At 43.5% G+C, this 18,826-nt stretch overlaps 1 protein-coding gene across 3 annotated transcripts in view; it reads right to left on the bottom strand.

The window, feature by feature from the left end:
- Window positions 1-759: 759 nt before the first annotated feature.
- Window positions 760-18,826, bottom strand: part of PCYT1B (phosphate cytidylyltransferase 1, choline, beta) — a 42,802-nt gene continuing 24,735 nt past the window's right edge. For 2 of the 3 annotated variants that reach the window (XM_015626798.3, XM_015626788.3), the window contains exons 4-8: window positions 16,113-16,264; window positions 15,102-15,180; window positions 11,112-11,254; window positions 8,750-8,938; window positions 760-3,688 (exon numbers count right to left, since the gene is read on the bottom strand). In XM_015626798.3, the coding sequence (XP_015482284.1) occupies window positions 3,482-3,688; window positions 8,750-8,938; window positions 11,112-11,254; window positions 15,102-15,180; window positions 16,113-16,264 (770 nt within the window). In that variant the 3' untranslated portion in view covers window positions 760-3,481. Of the gene's footprint in view, window positions 3,689-4,242; window positions 4,561-8,749; window positions 8,939-11,111; window positions 11,255-15,101; window positions 15,181-16,112; window positions 16,265-18,826 lie in introns of those variants that run through there. The other variant, XM_015626806.2, reaches the window with a different exon arrangement.

Raw genomic sequence — 18,826 nt, 5'->3', positions numbered from 1 at the left:
CTCCTCTGCTAAATGACTTTGAAATTTGCTTATTCTGTAATTAAAAATATCTGGGCTAAGAAGTCCTGAGCCTCCACTTGCTGGTTCAGCTTCTCCCTGCCTGAGGCAGGACTGTTGAATAAATAGTCTTTAGAGCTGCTGCAGGTACTGACTTCTTACAGAAAGGACAAATGGGAAAAAGCAAAGCAGGAATATTCATATACCAGACTGACTTGGTTCAAGGAAGAGTCAAGTCCAAAAGCCAGCGTCAGGATTTGTCCATGTGGCTCCAGTTTTCCATCTGGCACAGCCATACATCATCTTGTCACCCACAAGAGCAACTCAGTTGCTGCTGGGGATCATTTTTAGCAGTGGAACCAGAATGGCTGCAAAAGCACTGTTTCTTTCTTCTACTTTGAAGTAATAATTAAAATAGTGGCTCCTGATTCCACTGTGCTGGGACAGGGTAAAGAAGGTATCAGACTTGCTGATGTCTAATGTTGGACCTTTCCTGCTGGGACAGCACTTCCTTACCTTCACCCACATTTTTCTGGTTGCAAGGTAAAGGCAAGGAGAGGTGATTCTGTTTGTGCAGAGAGCAGAACTCAAGCAGCAGCATTTTGGGCATGTTGGCAGAGCTGCTCTCAAGACTTTGTGGGGGTATAATGCCCTGGCCTAGCAAGGATGGGGATGACAGGCACTGTGCCATCAGTGGGGTTTCCTCTGCAGGTTGTGTTCACGTGTCCAAAGATGCTGTAAAATGAAGGGGAGAGGCAGCTGTGTCTGTCATACACTTTATTGTTCATGTGGAGCTTGGCTGATAAATAGGACTGAATTAAAGCAACACTTGTGAAAAGGAAAATCCAACCATGACTCAGAAGTGCAAAATTGCCTTCCACGTGTCCAGACACCATAAGGTTCTGGTTTGCTGAAGACAGCACATGAATGTACCAGCAGGGCAAAGGCTTCAGCTTAGTGATATCCTAAATGGAAACAAGACACCTAGTACAGAATATGGCTTTGTTGCTGGGTAGCCACCTGTGACCCTGAGAAACAGCTTCTGTTAAGAACAGGTCACTGGTGAGTTTTTCTCTAGTTACAATTTACAAGTCATGGTGCTGTCTCCACTCAAACCACTGAGCAAGGGCTGCTGAACAGTAACTGCTAGGAAAGTAAAATGGACAAAAGAAAAATGGTAAAAGCAAAGAACAACAAATCCTTGCCCACCTCCATTGCATTTGGACATGGCTCATCTATCAACAGCACCAGCAGAAGCAGGCAGTTCCTGTGGTGGTGGAGTGGTTTGTGATGGGAAGACTTAAGACTTGCAAAAGATCAGAAAAACTATCAAGTGCATCCCAGGTATGAAATTACAGTAACAGGTTGCCTAAGGCTGAGAAAGGTCTTAATTGCATTGTCCCATCGGGCACACAGCTGGCGGCAGCTGAAGTAGCTGTAGCTGTCCCTTTGCACATTCCACCCTATTTCCTGCTCATCTATTTTTGCAAAGCTCTGTGAAGGAACTAGTTTGACTCCAGAGGACAAAGTACGAGATGCTGCATACTTGATCTTGTGGTAGTCTGAGAAGTTTCTGGCAAAATGTTCCCAAAGAAAAATCTGTTACCTGGTAGTGGAGGAGGAATGAAAGCACTAGGGAGCGAGCAGAGTGTGGGGCTAATTTGGTGCCTGGTACCAAGGTCTGTAATTTACTTGCCCAGAAGAGTTTCTGGAAAGGAGTCTACCTACCAGGTCACTCAGCGAGGTAAGGACAGTAGCTGGGGGTGCTGCTGCCAGCAAGCACAACCACCCCACGTGCTCCTTGGGCATCTTGGTCCCTCAGATTTTTTCCAACACTGTCATGGAGCCCTCCTTCCTCCAGCATTTCTTGTGCTGCCTGTGTAGGGAACCAGCAAGTGCTGATTGGTGCTGCCCACAGCAGCCAGCGTGTCCTGGTGGGTTTACAATTCCAGGCAGCTGCAGCTCCCTTCCCGTGTTGTCCAAGGCTGTGCCCAGCAGGCTGCCTGTGAGACAGGGGCAGTGGCAGCCTTTACCTGCTGGCCTGGCACCAAAACTGCTGCTGGGCTGGAGAGCCTCAAGCATGCCTGTGTGCTGAGACAGCTGTGCCAGGCAAGCTTGGGAGCCAAATGGCATCAGTGGCACAGCCCTGCCACAGTGCTGGGGGTTTCCTGCAGCTGTGAGGCAGATCAGCCCCAGGGCTCAGGAATCCTGCCAGCTCCTGTAGCCACCTCAGCAGGTGCCAGCTGAGGGACTGAACATGGAACCAAATGTCAGGTAGGACTGGCTTTGCCAACTAGGAAGATCAGCACTGAGGGGAGAGCTTCACCTGTGCTACCCTCTGTATTTCTGCTTGGGCTGTACAGGTGTCATGGATGGAGAAATAATATAGTTGTGCCTAAACCTGTTCAAACAGTTTGGTTTTTTCCTTTTTTCCCCCTCCATATTAGTGTAGAGGAACAGCCTTGGGATCCTCTGCAGGGGCAGTGTGTCTGAACACATCGTTTAGAGTTTGATGAGAAGTTTGTTTAACTGGCTGAGTATCATGTGACAACAGCATTGTTTGCTTGTCATTTGCTGATACATAGCTGGGAGCAGCAGGTTTTCCTAGAAGGCCATGTCCCAAGGCCTTGGGATATTTTTATAATTCACCAGTAAAAACAATCAGCATCTTCAAACTGTCTTATTTCCTACACCACCACATTCCAGTTGTCTTTTCATTTACTTTCATGCCTTCGAAGTGCAAAGCCAGGGAGCAAACCAGAAGTGATCAGGCAGCTGTTCAGGCACTAGGAACATGGAGAGTGATTTGATAAAGCAAAAAGCTTGACTCTTTATGTACACCCCACACAGAGGCTTGGTCAACAAGCAGCACTGAATATGTTAAATGGATTTCCACCAATTTGCCTGAAGAGCTCTTCATTTCAGTGCATGATCTGGGCTCAGGGGAAGATGTTATTCAAAAGGAAAAAAACCCAAACTTTATCCCCTGTTTCTCAATGTATTTGCTGCAGCCACGCCATTCCTTTCACGTGCCAGAGGAGCTCAAGGTCAGCAGGGTACAACTGCATCTTCTCTCTCTGCAAGCTGCAGGCAGCACTTCTCTGTGTGCTGGGTCTGGATCAGGAGCCAGCTGGGCTCCTCTTGCCAGCCGCCCTCGGTGCGGAGCTCCCCTGGGCCTGGCCTGGAGCAGCAGCTGGAGAGCAGCAAGGCAGGGGCAGGAACTTGCACGAGTGTGTTTTTCTGTCAGTCCCTGGGGCTGTGCCTGGCAAGTGCTGCTGGCTGGGCCTTCCAGCACTGTGAGGGAGTGGGAATGGGATAAGCTCTTCCTGAGATCTCCCTTGCTATGCTCCAGTTCATTTTTGACAGCTCCCAGAGCACCATCCCTTGCTGTCAGAGATACCCCTGGTGTTCCTCACGCTTCTCCCCATCCAGTGGTTGAGTTCATAGCTTGTTCTTCTGTCTCATGGTTAAAAAAATAGGTATTTTATTTTTCATCCTCGTCTCCCTCGCTCATGCTGCTGAGGGAGGCAGAGGCAGCTTTTGGAGAAGAGGGAGGGGAGGTCTTATTGATGACCCAGGGTGGAGATGGAGAACGGGATGGAGAGCGGCCTCGCGTAGGACTGCTGTTTGGGCTCTGCCGGGGAGAAAAAGCCTGGAGCATTCGGCCACTTCGTTCCTGGAACATCTGCTTCTGCAAAAGCAAAGTGAAAAGATGCTCTTTGAGTAGTGCACAGGAGAAGGCTATGGGCAGGCAGGGGTTGCACTGTGCCTCTCACCAGGGAGTGAGCAGAGAGCCAAAGCCTGGAGCATGGCTGGTTTGCTTCTGCTGTGCTCGTGATAACCTGGTCCTTGCGTGCATTTTTTACCTCAGCCAGGCCACCCCATGAGAATGCCATGTGTACTGGCTTGAGCCACACACGAGGGACTCCCTTTGTGGTTTTTGTATGTGTTGGTCACACTCTTGTCTCCAAAGGTTGGTTTTCTGCCTGAACACCTAACATTCCTAGTTCTCACAACCTTTTCCTTCTAGAATGTTGGGAAGGACCACCCCTCTCCTCCTAAGCTTCCTGCCTTTCCCAGCCTTTATTCCTCTATCCCTTCTCAAGGGAGACAGCCTGGTGCCTGCCAAATACTGGCAGCCACTTCCCCAGCTCCCTGGAGCAGGCTCCAAACCCAAAACCCACAAATTGAGGGTGGACATGTCAGAATTCGGGTGTCTGTTGAAAAGAGAAAACACTTGCAGGCTCTATGTTCTGCTTGGAGCTTTATTGTCACTTTTGCTTTGTAAAGCTGAGTGGAGGCCTGCCAGAGCTGGTAGGGTGGAAGAGACACTTCTGCAGTCAAGCAATCTGCTACACTAAGGCAAGTGCCTCTACTCATTAGCAGCAATGTGGCCTTGCGTCACGCTGGGTTATGGAAGACGTGGTATGTGCTGTGCAGCTGCTGCAGGCTTCATATGGAAAATGCCAAATCCGAGTGCCCTGCTGCTCCTTCTGGGGATGGGGAGCAAGAAACCACAACCTTGGCTGAAGAACTGGCAGTCGAGTCACAGGTGATGCTTGGCTGAAAGGAAGATCCAGCCCCAACAAAGTTAAGTTACCACTCAGGTCTGAGAGGAAAATACTTGTGCAGAATATATGGGTTTGCCTGTTTGGGCAACTGCAAACTTGATCTCAGATAAGTTTTCATCTTGTTTGTATTTCCCTTCCCTCTGCAGTGACTCTGGTCTGTACTGACACAGAGGAACTGGCTGCCTATCTCGCTCTTTCTCCTCCACTTTGAAGCTCAGTATTCCCTGCCAGTGGAGAGGCAGATAGATGTTGGTTTCCCCCTCAGGTTTCTGGGTGTTTGCTAAATCCCAGGGCTTAAAAATCAAGCACAAATACGGAACTTAGCTGTTCCTCTGTGAGCTCCCTCTCCTAATTTACATCTTCATCACATTTGCCTTTACTGACTTAGTTTTAGAGCCTGGATGTTGCCACAGTGTGGAATGGCAGAACAGTTCCTGCCTGGAGCTACACTTACCAAGGCTCTCATGCATAAAACCCCATGGTATGTAACCTACCCCTGCACTACTGCTAGGTCCAAATTAGTCAAGACTTCCTAAAATCTCAATAGTTAGCAGATGGTGGTTGCCCCTGATAAATGGTGCCAGAAAGCATTCAGATGGTGGAGGATTTCTGCAGCTGAGAGCTGCAAGGATTTCACCATGGCTGGAAAAGCCCCAGAGCCTGTTTGCAATTCAGTGGTAGGGGTGCAAAATTTCTCTTTGTTCTGTTGGCTTGTTTCACCCTCTCACTGAAGATAATCCCCAACAAAAAAAAAAACCAAAACATGTTTGATATGAAATATCTTTTTCCTAGCCAATCAAAAAACTTTGACTTCCTTCTGTTACTTCAAACAACTCAGTGGCACAGTGGTGCCTTGTGGTGGTGTGCTAGCAGTGCTGGAAGACATCCCAGCCTGGCTTGGCCTGCACCATCCCATGTGGCAGGGAATATTTGACTGTGCCTTAGTCTCAGGAAGCCAGGGATGGGAAGGGGAATCCCACCTTACTGTTAAGTCCCTCAGCAAGGCTGTAGGACACCTACTTCCCGGGCCTTCAGTGAAGAGTTTGTTGCTTGAACAAACCGATGCACTCACACCTTCAGCAGCGCAAGTACCCAGCCCCTCCATGTTGCCTCCTGCCTCAGTGTGGAACCACCAGGCTGCTGGCTAAAACCACAGCTCTGCAGGAGATGGAGGTGGTGTCATTTACCTGCCTCAAAACACCTCTTTCCCTCCAGCTGTGCCCTAGCAGTGCCAAATAGCCATGCCCTTTGCAGGCAAGGAGCTCCTTGGGCCATTGGGTGCTGAAGAACAAGTGTTAATGACTTCCTTGGAGTGTTGGAGCATTAGACAAGGCTGGATGCACTGCAGTCCTTTACCAGAGGTAGGGAAGTAATTTCAAAGCTTTGATTCAAGCAAGTTCAGGTACACCCAACCAGTTTAGGGTTTGTTTTCAGGCAAACTTGCTACTGGGAAAAAATATTTTGCCTGTTTCTGAATTTTATTGCCTGTATGTTGATGCCCCTTTGCTTTACAAAGCAAGTGCCAGCTGTTAGAGTAGGCTTCTGCTTTTGAGCTGCTCATTATTCCAAGGCCATTTTAGGTCCAGGCTGCAGACACATGGTGTGGCCTAAACACCATCTCCCAGGTTCTAGTTGTAACCTGTCTTCTCTGAGCCCCAGCTGATGTCTGAGGTGATTCAGCTGTCTGGAAGGCAGCCTTCCCCAAGTGCCTCTGTGTGCTGAACAGGGGGAAGCCAGACCCTTGAAGGAACACCTCATCTGAAGGGACATTTCTGAGAGAGACTGGCACAGAAATTCTGCCCTATGAGCTGTGCTTTCTCACCACTAACCTCAGCTGTAGGCACCTGCTTGTGTCTGAGAGGAGCTGGAATGGACACCTGCACCCTGGAGTGGTGTCTCTGCCATTAAGCCCTGCATGCCAGGCTGTGTCTCACATCACAGGAAAGTTTCATGCCACACTAATCGTTGTTTCTGACCTCTCTGTGACTCTCTTGTAGGAAACATATGCACAAGGGAATTACACAGGTGGGCAAAATTTCCCATGAATTACAGACAGCTAGACATTTGAAAACTGACATTTTGACCTCTTTCACAGACAGACTTTTTTTTGTGGGTTACATGGCCCTTACTTTTAGAAAATTGATGCTAGCATAAAGTACATTATAATAATTATTTGTGAAATAATAATAGCATATTAATGGCATGCAAATTACTGATCTAGGAATCCAGCATGCCCATAACGATTCCTGTACTTTTAATGTCAACATTAAAAGCAACTTCTAACTAACAGTGATAAGGCAAATTAACATTAATAACAGTTTTGACACTAATAGTAAGTTATCATTATTTTAAAAGTCTTTCCTGTTGCCAAGGCTCAAACTGATTTTAAAAAAGCTACACCACCTCTCAGCTTGCTGTCACTGATGCTTTTCCTACAACACTGTGAAGAGATTTCACTCATGTTCTTAGCAAAGGTCCCTATGATTGCACCAGACTTCCCACTCTGTGGTCAAACACCTACTCAGGAAACAAGTTTCTAGATTTAAAAAGACCTTTGCAGAGCACCTTTTCCTTAATTGAATTTGGTAAAATGTTTTAGCAGCAAAGGTTTTTAAAAATGTCATTAGTGTTGAAGTGGGTAGAGCCAGGAAATAGAATCAATGCTTTTGAATTCTTTTCCTCTCTCTGCACAGCTAAACTCATCTCATGTCCTGTGGATATCTCATGCTCTGTTAGCATCACCTTTAGTTATTCAGCACATATGGCCAAAGGACCATCCCACATGGGGAACACACACCAAGTTCTGTGAGCAACAACTCACAGAGGAAGCTTCATGTGGATGTAGACAATGCAGATAAACCTGGGCATTTCATCAGAAGAGTTACCTTCTTGCCCTCCCCCAGGAACATGACAGTGTCAATGAACAAACTGTTAAATAAGCTCATTGTTGATGTGGCTGGGGCCTGTGTTGTTCAGTGACCACTGCCTTTGCATGGACAGAAGTAGCTGTAAGATGACACAGTCTCTGTTCTGAAGCTTTCTCAACCTAATTTTAGGTTTTTCTGAACTGAGTGGTAATCAACATGGCAAGTCAGTGCAAAGATAAGAATGCCAGTAAGAGGCAGGCACTGCATGACTTGGTAGCACTGAGTGGTGACAGCACTGATGTGAGCTACTTAATTCACAAAAGTTCTGTAACTCTTCCTATGTGTTTGTTTACAAAAAAGTATCTGCTGAGCTCCTTCCAACAGAAGGTGCATTTTTCACTCAGAGTTTGCAACCAGAGCAGCATGTCTGAGATGGTGCCTCCACTGGAGGGTCTGGGCTTTCATTACAACACATAAATTCTACATTCAATTTAAGCTTTGTTATGGTTTCAGTGCAGCAAAGCAAAGTCATACAAGCAAACAAAGCTTCTTGAGGTTTGACAGTTCTGAAGCTATCAGAACTCACTGATGGGGGCCAGGACTCCTCTGGGGCTCTGAAGTGTCACCAACTCACCACTCAGTGCATGGGTTTGGTTAGAGCAGATTTCTCTCCAGAAAGATGCTGTTGCAGATTCTGCACTTCACAAGGCACTTGTGGACCTTTAGGAAATGGCTCTGTGAAGCTAGCACACACCAAGGAGAACTCTGCAAGTGCTTCAGTCCCACCTGAGCCTTCCCTGCTGTCAGTTATATGAGCCTGAACTTGACATGTAAAATAATTTCTTGTAACTTTATATCAGTAGTTTCTGAAGTTAGAAAATTATAATCTCCTACTGATGAATACAGACCATGAAGAGAACTACTGAAAACCTTTTCAATGGTCCTGTTTTTCCTCACTACTTCCAGTGTATATCTCTGATGTCAGAGTGTTGCACTTAATGCTAATGGGGCCAATAGACTGTAATGGCCTGTTTGCCTGTGTGGTGCTGTGATGCAGCTCTGCTGAATGCAGTATTATGTTCAGCATCACCCCTTCACAAAATACAGGTATTATCCCAAGTAAGCAACAGCCAGAAGCAGCAAATCCTTCTGTTGCAGTATCGGTATGTATTAATAACGTCAGCAGCCAGGTTTGCCATTATCCTGCTGTGCTGGCTTTCGAGACAAAGACTGCAGCAGAAGTATCTGCTCTTGACCTGTGTTATAGAGAAGAAATAAGAACACTCAGGTTTCCTGGGATAGCAGAATACCTACCCAAGCTCCGTCAGGTCCAAACAGCTCTAAAAAGTTGCCAATAAATTCCCTGGACTTTTCTTCCCATTTCTGAATGAGGTCATGGCTCTTCTCTTCCACCTTGTAAACAAATTCTTTTGACTTTTCCTCCACATTCTTGACTTTTTCTTTCATTTTGTCCACTTGGTTTTGAAATCGGTATTTCTTCTCCTGTTTTAAAAGCGTGATCAAAGATTAATAAAAAAACCTCAGAAATAATTAGCCACAGACAGTTGAGAAGAAGAAAAAAAATTTGCATTAATACATCCTAATACATATGACCTTGGTTAGCTATTCCCACGTTATTTTTATAAATGCAAGTTGAACATTTGTGGAATGAAGTGCAGAAGGTACATATTGAAAAGACTTCTTGTGTGATTACTGTGTTTTAATCCTCTACATGATTTAATCCTCTACATGAATCTTTCTGTATTTTCAAACTGAATGCCCTTTGAAACTGATATGAATCTTGTGAAGGATAGGTGTGAGAAATTCATGGCTCAAACTAAACAGTAGGCAAAAGGCAAATCTCCCTATGTTTCCTAGCAAAAGCTGCTGACTTGCCAGCCTGGATATTAATTTGGACCAAAATGTTTCTTTGGGTGGATTTCTGCAGAGCAGAGGGAAAACTCTCATCAGTTCTGAGCCTGGATAATACAGGAGCTTCTGGCTGCAACACAGATGTGTGTCGGCCAGTGGCTTGTGACCAGCAAACTTCACAGAAAAGAGAACAACTCCTAATTGCTAAGCTGCACAGAAAAAGAGAGAGAGAAGAAGAGTATTAGGGAGCTCCTGGCAAAAGCTTCTGAAATACTTCAGCATTAAAGAGCTTTTGTCTTTAAATGCTTGGGTGTTCCACAAATTTTTGGTGCAAGCAAATAAGCAAGGCTGTGCTCTTGAAAGTGTGATGGTCTGTGTAGAAACACAGATCACTACTGGCTTTTAATTTTCTGTTAACTCCATTTAATGGCCACTTGAATTTACTTTAAAAACAAGCACTGAAGTGGGGTTTATTCTAGCTCACAAATCACTAAAAGTACTGTGTTTGGATGCCACAAGCACAAACTAAATCCCCAAGGTCCAAAGAAACCCAACTCCCTCTGTACCTAAAGGGTGATCAGCCCTTTAATGAGGAAACCAGTGCTCTTCTGAAATTCTGGGGATTTAATTTTGAGACAAACAGTCTCTGGTGCAAATCAGTATTTCTGCATTTCAATTACTGTAAGCTAAACAATCAGATGTTAGGAGGTTCTTGGAGAGACATCAGTGTCTGAGATGGGGGAAAGCATAACTTATGCAACAGTATCTTAACCTCACAGCTGCTAAATTTGAGAATCTCCAGGCATCCAGAATGCCTTGTTTTAATGGATATTTGCAACAGTGATCCTTCTGGGTGGAATACTTACAAGCAGGATTTTTATTAAAGGTGTAGACGACTTAAAAAAAAAAAACACAGTGAAATAAATATTTATGCCCTGTGATCTGGGGTTTATCTGCCAGACTTCAACATAAGAAAGAGAAACTCTAATGAAATGACACAATTCAGTCCTTCACAAGGGAGTTTCCAAGCTCCAGGGAAGGAGAAGTCCTGCTGTGAGCCATCTCAGTCACAACACAGGCTTTGTGGGTTAGCTTGAGGCTTTAAGTCAAGACTTGAAACAGAAAATGAAGGAAGGTAAAGTCTAATTTCTGTAAAGTGTTTATTCCTCATTGGAGGGGCAGGTCAGTATATGGAAGATGAATAATCTGAGCCATCCTTTCATATGACTCTGCCATTGTGGCTTCCGAGCTCTATAGCAGCATCATATATGTACCAGCTTCCAAGCATACTTCCTGATGTTTTTAAAACCATTTTAGCTTTTCCTTGTAATCTCACTGCTTTGTGACTGGCTGTGTTAGGGTTTTGTTTGGGGGGAGGGGGGGTTTGTGTTTTTTGTTTGTTTGTTTGTTTTTCTTTTAATTCTATCACATTGGAGAAACTTTGGATCTCAAAATCCATGCTCTCTGGGCTGCCTTCTTGGAATAGGGATAAAGAAAAAGATTGTGTGTTGGGTGAATGGTTGAGCAGTCTCTGGTGTGAGTGTGCGCTCCGTCCTAGTGTGTCATTGTCACCTACAGATCAAGGAGGAAGACTGATAGCAGCATTTTTGTTAAAAGTGTAAGATGGAAATGAAGCTGCTAATTAATAGGAGCAATGAAAACTATCCTTACCAGCTTCTTTTAAATTAAGTTCTTTCCAGCTATTTTAAAAACAGCAAGAGGAAGATATAATTTCTTAACCTTTACTTTACATTCAGGATGCTAGGAGAGTGTTTGAGGAGCAAATGTGGATCAGAGTACTCACATTTATAAAACTGACATTCAGCTCTTTGGCGGTGTATCCTCGCTGGAGGTTGCGCCGGGCATACACGTCGTAGTCCCGGACGATCCGTGTGATGATATCTGATGTGGAGATACCTTCGGTTCTCTGCGTAGGTACAAACATTCCTGAGCAAAGTGGGAAAAGAAAGCCTGCTTGATAAAGCTTGGCAGGACCAGGCACTGCGGCAGACAGCTGAGGATGAACACAAAAAATGCCTGACAAAGATAAGAAGCTTGCAATTCTGTCTTATTCCTAGTTCTCTCCTGTTGTTTCTGTGAGTTTGGGGAAGGCAAGGTTGCTATACTACTTGCTTTTTTCTCAAGTCTTTAGAAAGACTAAAAATTGCCCTTTGTACAGTGTCAGCTGTGATGTGGAAGTTATTAGACTGGCAGGGGCTCCTGAGCCAGGAAGGCCAAGCTTCACAGCTGTGGCCAATTCACTGAGCAGTTCTTTCCATACGCACAGCCCTTATTTAACATTATATAAAGGAGTGGGGAGGTTTGCTGCTCTCCTTTATTTCCACTCCTGTGCTGCAGCATTTGACAGTCTCTGTTCTGCTGAGTAGAACAGACCAGCTTCTGGCCTTGACAAAAGCCAGGAAAAAGATGCATTACAGTAACTGGAAAACACCCTGGAGGTGACAGTGGTTTAAAACAGGAAGTGTAATGGTAGTATGTCACATCCATCCAGTCATGCCAGTAGCTGCGTAACCATCCTCCCTACTTTGACACATTAGTCCCCAAGAAAACTTGCTAATTTATCAATACTGCTTGTATTTTCCACAACACAAATGAGATATATGTGGCTCTCTAACTGCTCCTCACCAAGGCACGAGCACCTGAACTGTTAATGCAATTCACAAATGCAATAGTAGCACAGTGCAGGCACACCTTGGTTTATGTTTGGAGTCTGAGATACAGAGTGTGTGCCCTTGTTTTTAATACTTAGTTCTAGAATTCAAAAAAACCACTGAGTTTCGTGTGGTATGAAATTCATGGGCATGTTTTCGTGGTGATACATGAGAACAAATGCTGGAGTTAGATGGAAAAGGTGTGGATGAGTAGATTAGAAAGTTTTTTAAAACACTAAGTGAAAAAGTTAGTTTAGAGAACAAGAGACAAGATGGAAGACTTAGGGTGTTGTCCCTTGTCTTTTCTTCTTTCTTCTTCATGTTCATCTCCTAGAAGTTTTTGGGTAATAGTAAGCGATTAGATAGAAAATGCTGCAGTGCATCACAGAGGTGATGGGTCATTGAGTCATTATGAAAAATAATGTACGTGACTATTGTTAATTAGGTAAAAATAGGTATAAAGATAAAAAAACTGCGTAGTTCGAGGCCATTTTGTGCGTCAGACACGAAGTGAGCCACAAGGCCTTGTTTGTACCATCAGAAGAAAGAAATGTGCCAAATTGCAAAAATTAATCTTGTAACCAGCCTAGAAAGACCTGTTAAGTTTTGTAAAGATCCTTCAATAAACACAAGAAACCAGAATCTAACGAGCTCAAGAGTTTTATTCGAATAATAAGGACTGAGATAAGTGGGACTCCCCGCGAGGGAGGATCCCAAAGGAATTCAGCCCAAAAGAAGCTGAGAAGCTAGAGAAAAGTTGTATCCACAGAAAACAGAACCCAAAGAAAGCAAGAAGAGATAGACATTACAGTTTAGTAGTTACTCAGGGCTACAAAAAAATTACTACTTTCACTTATATGTAATGGCAACATGAAACTGCTGATGAAAGAGAGAGAAGACTGGAGATGGTTTGGGAAAAGAAAGTAATGCTTTGTCTTAAAACAGTGTTATAGCTCTTGGCAAATTAATCCTCATGTTCACTTAAAGTAAGCAGACGTAGGTACCTAATTTTACAGGGTTGGAAAAAGACTCAGGGAAGGAATCAAGAAGCTTAACGTCCTCTTGTGACTAAATGCTATGTGATATTTTTCCTTTCTGATCTCTAATTAATACTCTGCTAGAAAAATAGATTACTTTAATCATGAGCAGACATGTTTCCTTGATTGTTGTTTTTCAGGCTTGCAGCAGTCACTTAGGAAACTATTTCTGGAAGCAATGAAACCACTTTGAGCCAGAAACCTTTACAGATAAAAGTTACAAGAATACATGGACAAAATCCAAACCCCACCTTTGTTAAGCTGTTAGTGGAACTGTAGGTGGACATGACCCTTAGTCACTGATTTTCCTTTCATCTGCTTTGTGTGATGGATTGATCCATGTTTTCCAAGCTAATTGTTCATAGATGAGCACAGTTTTAGTCAGTGTACTGTTACCCAGCTCACCATTGCCCATATACCCTCCCATCCACTGAAGGTAGTGGGGAATTGGGAGCCCATGAGAATCTACTCAAGGAGCTCCCTGGTTCCCATCTGCTTTTCTTCTCTCAAACAACCTGATGTGGGAAAATGGGAGTACTGGAGCTATGGAAAAATGTGCAAATGCATCAATAGCACTGGTCTATTTAAAACAAAACCCCTAGGAGAAAGGGGAAATTGATTATTGCAATAATGTTACTCTACACTGGAGCATTAGGGACTATTACAGCACTAGATCTTAAAACTCATCACAAGTAAGTTAACATTATTCCCAGTTTATATGTAGAAAATTTGGCCATACAAGACTCAAGATGCTTCCCTGGTATCTCGTGTTGACAGACACAATGGAGCACAAGTCCCTGAAGCTGCAAGTCTGTATTCTCTTCTGCAAAGTTTGAGTTTCTCATCGGGTTGTGTGTGCACGGTGCCTGTGCTTAGCGACAGCAGAGAGAGGTGTGCCAGGTTTGGGCACTCTCACACCAAGTCTGGTAGTGATCCAGTGACACCAAGAGCTCCTGTCATGTTGCCCTGTGCTCTCAGCACCTTACAGAAGAAAAGCAAAATAGCTGCATGTCCAGCATGTGTGCAGTATGTCCCTTGGTGACCCATTCTTAACAGAGGGGCCTCTTTTCACTGCCTATTGAAGGAAGCTGGCATTGGCTCTGAAACTATAGAACAATCATTCCCAAAGGAGGGTTGTGGGTCTGATACTACAGGAAGGTTCACAAGTGGAAAAAGATCAAGAACTGCTGCTATAAAAAGCTTATTCCTTCAGCTTAGGTCAATACCTGGTCCATAACTGTCATTGTATAGTTTGAGAAGGTCACTTTGCATGGCATATTGCCATCAGACAGATTGCCCTGGGCAGATCAGACATCAGATCATCAGATTGTTCTGCATAAACATATACATGTTTATGCAGAACAGAGAGGCTGGATTTGCCAGGGTTCAAAGCAGTATCTCCAGGGAGCAGCAGCAGCAGGATGTGATTTGTTCCTCTTCCTTGCACTGTTCACTGTATTAGGATAGCTACTACTGGCAAACAGTGGCTTAATGTTATCTCCTCAAATTTAATTAATCTTCCTTGAACTGAAAAGACACAAATCCTTCATGAGTTCAGCATCTTCATTTTCAGTGTAATACGGTAGTCAACTAAACTACTAAACAGTCATGGCCAGTTAATTACTCTGATACTGATTTAAACCCTCTACCAGTGTAATTAAAAGAACCCTCAGTGCAAGTGGATCCTAATGGCTCCTCAAGGTTGCCTTTGCTTGCCCATATTCAGGATTGGGATGTGTCAAGGAGGTATCGGTTCGTGGTCATCAAAAACTGACTAAAGTTGTCAGGGCTGCTATGGGAACTAAAGTAATTTTCATCCATTCAAAAGTCTTAGTCAAGCACTATAAAATTGTTTTAAAAATGCAGATGGGACTATTTTGTGCCAGATCTGAATGGCTGGAATTCAGCCAAGGATGTCCTTCGAGGTTTTCTTTCTGTTCATGTCAGCAGTACCTACCATTAGGATATAAGAAAATGTGATATTATCTCTATTGCTTCTCTCCCAGCAGCTGTGGTTAAAAGGCAATAAAAGAATTTGAGCTGAGGCTGAAAAGGAAGATGCTAAAAATGTAAAGTTGCCCTTACCTGCCTCCTTTATGTGTTTGTATACGTCATCCGATCCAGCGGAAGAGTACGGGATGTCATCATGTGCTACGAAGTCAATCTGCCAGTGAACGGAAGAAGAATCACATCCCACCATCACCAATTTTTGGTCCACTGGGGGACTGTTATGGCGAGTTATCCCATTTCTTGACTTCAGCTAACTTGCTTTTCACATTCTCATCCTAAAGCAATCACCTAGTCTATAGTACTAGATTTGGGCCTGCAACTGCTGTGTTGTATGATCAATTATGATAAAACAGAAGTCGTCTTTCCAAAAGCACTGCCACTACCACATCACTCTGACTGGCTCACTGTGATATGCAGTAGAAAACCCAAGACACAGGCTCCTGTTTTTTATTCCTACTGCAAAAGCAAGTGGTGAAGCCTTGGCTTTCAAAACCATGGAGGCAGGATAATTGATTTTGGGTCCTTAGGGCTGTGCATATATACATGTATACCTAGTACTGTCATGCTGTCATTTCGTCACTCAGTGATGTAGACACTAAAATACATCCTACTTAATTATGCTTTTGTTAAGATTCATATGTGTTGCAAGGCAATCAATAGCAGGTAAAACACTCTGTCCTGACTTTTAGAGGGCATGTAGTATTTTTACATATTACCTGTTACATATTACAATCACCTGTTGCCATTAATAAGAAACACACCTTTAATTCAGGACTTCAGTCACTAGGTGACAACCTTCCTGGTATACCATCTCCTTTTCTGAAAGTCAATTTATCAGTAACTTTTTCAGTGTTATCTTACCCTTCAAAAATCCCAGCAGAGTGATTATCTCAGCATATTGAGAAAAAAAGGCCAAATAAGTATGTTTTCTAACAGAGATGGGAGGCAAGGAATGCTATGTACCTAATTTCAGTGACTGGAATTCACCGAATTAAATAATTTGCTCCACCTAACAGAATTTCAGACTTGCTCATTTCCAACTGTTGGTCTGCAAAGGGGAAGGGAGAGATAAGGGGGGAAATGTACCTTATGTTTTTCAAGGAACTCAGGTGTCAGTGTCCAGGGCGCATCTCTGATGACCTCATCCACATAGCGACAGTGTCTGAGGGCTTCATATCGCTCAGTTTCATTCATCACAGTGAAGCCTTTGAATTTATGAGTTAAATCATCACTGCAAACTAAAATATAGAAGTATGAGCAAAATAGCTCCACATTCAGTAAAATTAGCATGACCACGAGTTGATTATTCCTAGATAAATCCATCAAGCACTTAATGATTCGCTTAGCAATTTTTGGGGTGTTCCAGGACATCTAAGAGATCTGCTTGGAGTTGCCAGATACAACTGTAATAACAAGAGAACCTTCTCTTTCTGAAGCTGCAGCCAGAGGCCAAGTAGGATATTTTAAGACACCTCAGGTTGTATCCTTTATGTGCTAAGGTAAACCAAGCCCCTCTTAAATGGGTATTTCATGGGCTGTGATATTTCAGGGGTGATGGCCAATGCTTTGAAACCAATCAGAGAACACAGTTTGGACAATCAGCAAGTGTTCACTAAATTCAGGTATCACAAAATGGTCAAGGCAGGAAAACTAGTCGACATCACCTGCTCCCAGAAGTCAAATGCAGGTTCCTCAGGGCCATGTCCAGTTAGGTTTCCAAAGATGAAGACCCCTCAGCCCCTCTGGGCCTCCATTTCCTGCTTTTTATTTTTATGTAAACAACACTCTAAAAGGTGAATTTGCCAACAAAGCTCAAAATCACAGTGGGACAGTTTCTCATTAAATAAACCCTGAAGAAAAACAAGTCATAGAAAACTTTGTAGGAATCTGTCTCCGAGCTTAGCTTTGAGTTCAGCAGGTTTTACAGAAAGAGAAATAAGGTTTATGCCATGTTCAAATGGAAAGTTGCTGAAGCCCCAAGGAAAGCACTCGGGAAGCCATATGCTCTAGTGACATGAACAGAGTTAAAGGTCCAGAAATCATGCATATTTAACTCTGGATGTACCAATACTTTGTCACATAGCTTTTAAAATGAGGGGCAGGAACAACCACATTACCAGAGGACTATAAAGGTTAGGTATTATCTTTCTACCCACATAACATTGTGTTAAAACCAGCAACCTTCTCCACAATCATTTCTGTCCAACATTACAGCTACAACAGTCATTTGACACCCCACATGGAATAATGTGATACCCATTTATAGCTGTGTTGCCAGTGGTTGTCCTTCACCACAGGTCAAACCTGTGCCTTTGGATCTTTGTCTGTAAATGTACTTGACAAATGATAAATGCAACATTACCAGTGCCGCAGTGAAGTGTGAGAGCAGCCCTACAGCTGCTGCTTCTTTCTAAATTGAAAACATCAACCTATCAGGCAAGGTGCCGACAAAGATGCAGTCTTTTTTGAGTTCTGAAATGGATGCTCTTGCTGTGATGGTCATTAAGGACTTTCAAAGTAGGAAAAATGTAGAAAAGCTTAAGATGGCCCTGAAGCTTGTGCAAAATTTAAAGTCAGATAATAACATACGTATGAATTTCAGCAAGCAAAATGCTGCTCTGTCCCATTTTGTCAGTTTTGATGCCTGCTGACAAGAAATTTAATAGTGATCAAAGCATATTCAGGAGAAAGATCCCTTCAGAGACTGTAGTTGTATTTATTTACAGCCTTGATGACATCTTTAGGCTACCCTCTCCTAGAAGAAAAGGTCTATCAAAATTATTGGAAAACAGTAATTTTTGCTTGAATTCTGAAGAAAGGTTTGATTTTATTTTCTGATTATTATTTGTTCGTGTACAATACAGACACAATACCTTTCTTTGTACTTCTTTTGAATCTGTCATCCTGCTCTAATGACTGAATTGGGAAAGTACAAATGTCCATTTTAAAAAGAAAACTGATCTTAGGTCCAAATAATTGTCTTCACAAGAAGCAATAGAAGGGGTTGGTTGTGATGCCCACAAAGACATATGACACTGGTGCTTTTGCAGCACAAATTGTACGTGGGTGTGGGAAGGTGTCCATTTTTTAAACATGCTAACACACAGTGCCTTGCTGGGAGAAGGTGCTGATGAGTGCTGGCTGTTTTGTCCTTCCTGCCAAATATAAGGCAAAGTGAAGCTATGCCATGAATTTCAAAGGAGCCAGGCTTTCACTCCAAAGCTCCTTCCCTTATCTGGGGCAACCCCTAATCGTTTAAAAACAACATAACTTTCATTTTTTTTTTAACCTTACAGTCTTGTGCTTCCACTTGCTTCTTCTACAAGTTGTCTGGCTCATCAGGAAACCAGAGAATCCTTAATGTTTCCCTTTCTAACAAAGGGACTTCTCCTTTACATCACAGGAAGCTCCATGGGAATTGCCACATTTCATAAACTTGAGTAAAACTAAAAAACATGTTTATAAAGAGATTTGTTTTTCCTCTCTGTTGGGTATTCCCCCCCACCCCACAACTATTTGGGACAAATATGTAAAATAATGCACCTTATAGTACCTGAAGGTTGCACTCATGTTCACTGTAAAGCATTTGAGCAGCTGAATGAAGGTTGCTGTGAAATGTTTCTGCGAGGAATATCTCAACCCTGGAGGTGCAAGGAAAATGGAACCAAACTGCACATTTATGAGGCTTCATGAGAGCGGGGCTTGCACAGCCAACTAGGCAGGAAAGAGCCACCCTCCAGTGACTCCTCTGGCACAGGCCAACTGCTGAACAGCTGTTAGCCAGGCACACAAGAAAAGAA

The sequence above is a fragment of the Parus major genome, chromosome 1 (assembly GCF_001522545.3).
Source record: "Parus major isolate Abel chromosome 1, Parus_major1.1, whole genome shotgun sequence".
Classification (NCBI taxonomy): Eukaryota; Metazoa; Chordata; class Aves; order Passeriformes; family Paridae; genus Parus; species Parus major.
This window is presented reverse-complemented; position numbering and strand designations above follow the sequence as displayed.